Below are 4,323 nucleotides of genomic sequence, written 5' to 3'. Positions count from 1 at the left end.
GCAGACTCAGACTCAGCATAAACAGTTTATGAAAGACTCCACACAGCTGGGGGGCACAGGCCTTGAGGACGAGGGGACTCACTCCGTCTGGTCCAGCAGACTTGCCTGAGTGAAGTCTCCTCATTTGCATCTCAACCTGGTATTGAGTGAAGGTGATGGGTGGGGGAGGGGTGTCAGGAATCTCACAGGAGGCAACATGTGAGGAGAGAGGCTGGCACAGTGGTGTGGCTCTGGATTCCAGGCTGACTGCAGGTGAGGTTGTGGGGGTGGGAGCAGACACTGTGGTGTCGAATCTATTGAAAAACAGATTCAACTCGTCGGCTCTATTCTCACCTCCCTCAGCTCCCCTGCTGTTGGTTGGCCTGAATTCAGTGATGGTCTTCATGCCCCTCCACACCTCTCTCATGCTGTTCTGCTGGAGTTTCCACTCCAGCTTCCTCCTGTAATTGTCCTTTAGTAACACCTGGACCTTCCTCACCTCCTCTTTGTTGCCCCCTCTGAAAGCCCTCTTCTTGTTGTTGAGGAGGGCTTTGATGTCCTTAGTCACCCACGGCTTGTTATTTGGGTAACAATGAACAGTCTGAGCTGGAACAATGGAGTCGGTGCAGAAAGTTATGTAGTCTGTGATACACTCAGTAAGCCCATTGATGTCCTCGGCGTGAGGCTCACAGAGTGTTTCCCAGTCGGTCACCTCGAAACAGCCCTGTAGTTCTGCTAAGGCCTCCTCTGACCGCCTCCTAACAGTCCTGGTGGTCACAGGTTCCCTCCTCACAATTGGCACATAGCGGGGGGTGAGGTGAATCAGGTTATGATCTGACCTACCAAGTGGGGGGAGGGAGGAGGAGCTGTATGCATCCTTGACGTGTCCAACATGGATCGGATGTTTGGCTCCATGATTTCAGTCTGATTGGCTCATTCATAAATATTCTGTTCCAGCTGCTGGAGGACAACATCATCACTTTTGTGAAGAACGAGCTGAAGAAGATCCAGAAGGTTCTGAGTCCAGATTACCCAGAATGCTTAGAGAGTCAGAGGAGCAGCAGCAGAGAGGCGTTTGTGAAGATCACAGTGGACTTCCTGAGGAGAATGAAGCAGGAGGAGCTGGCTGACCGTCTGCAGAGCAGTAAGAGGATTTATCTAAAGATTTAAGCTGCTGGATAAATGAGACATTTTCCAGAGATGGAAGATGGAGCAACATGTTTTAAAGATTAGTTCTTTTTGGAATTGAGTGTTTATTTTTCTTCTCATTCAGAACTTCAAGCTGCAGTTTGTCATCGTAACCTTAAATCCACCCTGAAGAAGAAGTTCCAGTGTGTGTTTGAGGGCATCGCTAAAGCAGGAAACCCAACCCTCCTGAATCAGATCTACACAGAGCTCTACATCACAGAGGGAGGGACTGCAGAGGTCAATGATGAACATGAGGTCAGACAGATTGAAACAGCATCCAGGAAACCAGACAGACCAGAAACAACAATCAGACAAGAAGACATCTTTAAAGCCTCACCTGGAAGAGATGAACCAATCAGAACAGTGCTGACAAAGGGAGTGGCTGGCATTGGGAAAACAGTCTTAACACAGAAATACAGCCTGGACTGGGCTGAAGACAAAGCCAACCAGGACATCCAGTTCATATTTCCATTCACTTTCAGAGAGCTGAATGTGCTGAAAGAGGAAAAGTTCAGCTTGGTGGGACTTGTTCATCACTTCTTTACTGAAACCAAAGAAGCAGGAATCTGCAGCTTTGAAGACTTCCAGGTTGTGTTCATCTTTGATGGTCTGGATGAGTGTCGCCTTCCTCTGGACTTCCACAAAACTACAATCCTAACTGACCCTAGAAAGTCCACCTCAGTGGATGTGCTGCTGATAAACCTCATCAGGGGGAAACTGCTTCCCTCTGCTCGCCTCTGGATAACCACACGACCTGCAGCAGCCAATCAGATCCCTCCTGACTGTGTTGGCATGGTGACAGAGGTCAGAGGGTTCACTAACCCACAGAAGGAGGAGTACTTCAGGAAGAGATTCAGAGATGAGGAGCAGGCCAGCAGGATCATCTCCCACATCAAGACATCACGAAGCCTCCACATCATGTGCCACATCCCAGTCTTCTGCTGGATCACTGCTACAGTTCTGGAGGATGTGCTGGAAACCAGAGAGGGAGGACAGCTGCCCAACACCCTGACTGAGATGTACATCCACTTCCTGGTGGTTCAGGCCAAAGTGAAGAAGGTCAAGTATGATGGAGGAGCTGAGACAGATCCACACTGGAGTCCAGAGAGCAGGAAGATGATTAAGTATCTAGGAAAACTGGCTTTTGATCAGCTGCAGAAAGGAAACCTGATCTTCTATGAATCAGACCTGACAGAGTGTGGCATCGATATCAGAGCAGCCTCAGTGTACTCAGGACTGTTCACACAGATCTTTAAAGAGGAGAGAGGACTGTACCAGGACAAGGTGTTCTGCTTCATCCATCTGAGTGTTCAGGAGTTTCTGGCTGCTCTTCATGTCCATCTGACCTTCATCAACTCTGGAGTCAACCTGCTGGAAGAACAACAAGCAACCTCTACATGGTCTAAACTATTTAACAAACTAAAACTTCAATCTCTCCACCAGAGTGCTGTGAACAAGGCCTTACAGAGTCCAAATGGACACCTGGACTTGTTCCTCCGCTTCCTCCTGGGTCTTTCACTGCAGACCAATCAGACTCTCCTACGAGGTCTGCTGACACAGACAGGAAGTAGCTCACAGACCAATCAGGAAACAGTCCAGTACATCAAGAAGAAGCTCAGTGAGAATCTGTCTGCAGAGAAAAGCATCAATCTGATCCACTGTCTGAATGAACTGGATGATCGTTCTCTAGTGGAGGAGATCCAACAGTCCCTGAGATCAGGACGTCTCTCCACAGGTAAACTGTCTCCTGCTCAGTGGTCAGCTCTGGTCTTCATCTTACTGTCATCAGAAGAAGATCTGGATGTGTTTGACCTGAAGAAATACTCTGCTTCAGAGGAGGCTCTTCTGAGGCTGCTGCCAGTGGTCAAAGCCTCCAACAAAGCTCTGTGAGTAAATCTGTGATCATGTTTATTTTTAAAATGTTGATTAAAAGTGGTCATAGATTTCTTCCATGACAGATCCATGTCCTAAAACCATGAGACAGCGTAGTTGTATAGTATAAAAGAAAAAAGGAGAACTTTTGACCACAATATTGTAACTTGAATGAACTTTTGATACAGCCTTTAAACATAAAATTTATGAACAGAATCGGTGACAAAGGGCAGCCCTGGTGGAGCCCATCACCCACCGGACTTATTACTATCCAACGTATTGCCGGCTATGCCAACCAAGCTCTTGCAATGGTTGTAAAAGGATCGAATGGCCATAAAATGTTTCTCAGTTTTATTATTTTCAGTCACATCTGTTTTTGATTATTAACTGAATATTTTAAAATTCAGGCTTTTTATGTTATACAAAACATCATATTTTCTTATGATGTCTTGTATTGATTCTGAAGGAATAGTTTTCATCAGTATCGCAGATACCAGCCTGAATTTTACTTTGTATTGGATCAGAAAGGAAATCAGTGGCATCACACATCACTTACAGCAACTTCAGTACCACTCCATTTTAATAAACTGGGGGGAGGTGCACCAAGATTCAGTATGAGATAAAGAATTATTTTTAACTGTAAGGTTGGAGAAATCTGTTGTTGGAAATTGGAAGAACAGGTCATCTTAAAAATCACTGCATTGTAGTTTTATTCAGGCCCCTTCAATCTGTGATCGCTGTTGCTTTGCATTGTAAATGCTACTATTACAAAAGTCACAAATATTAGTGTATGTGTGTGTTGTTGGGTAATAAACCAAAAGAACAGAATCTACCAGCACCTCACTGATTTCTGCTTAAAAACAATAAAAAAGCAATAAAGCTCTGATTTGTTTGGTTGATCTTGTCTCCCTTCCACCTTGATTTCAGACTGAGTGGCTGTAACCTGTCAGACAGAAGCTGTGAAGCTCTGTCCTCAGTCCTGAGCTCCCAGTCCTCCCATCTGACAGAGCTGGACCTGGGTAACAACAACCTGCAGGATTCAGGAGTGAAGCTTCTGTCTGCTGGGATGAAGAGTCAATACTGCAAACTGGAAACGCTGAGGTCAGATCAAGCAATATCGATTTTTTTTTCATCAATTAACATCATTTAATCAATTTCATTTGGAAAAAATTAACAGTGTTTATGTTTTGTTTTTTTAATGAATCCATCCAAATCACACTAAACTGCCACATTTGTCTTTTGTAACATGAGGCAATAAGGATTCCAGCATGTCCTGAAACAGTG

General features: G+C 45.2%; 1 protein-coding gene across 1 annotated transcript; it reads left to right on the top strand.

Moving 5' to 3' along the window:
* The first annotated feature begins 871 nt into the window (after window positions 1–871).
* On the top strand, window positions 872–3,588 carry LOC143418441 (protein NLRC3-like). Its single transcript, XM_076883552.1, has 3 exons — window positions 872–901; window positions 937–1,123; window positions 1,253–3,588. The coding sequence occupies exons 1-3, from the start codon at window positions 872–874 to the stop codon at window positions 3,055–3,057; spliced, it is 2,022 nt and encodes a 673-aa protein (XP_076739667.1). The 3' UTR covers window positions 3,058–3,588.
* The last annotated feature ends 735 nt before the right edge of the window (window positions 3,589–4,323 follow it).

Source organism: Maylandia zebra, linkage group LG4 (genome assembly GCF_041146795.1).
Source record: "Maylandia zebra isolate NMK-2024a linkage group LG4, Mzebra_GT3a, whole genome shotgun sequence".
NCBI lineage: Eukaryota > Metazoa > Chordata > Actinopteri > Cichliformes > Cichlidae > Maylandia > Maylandia zebra.
The sequence above is the reverse complement of the archived record's forward strand: the minus strand, read 5'-3'. Positions and strand labels throughout refer to the sequence as shown.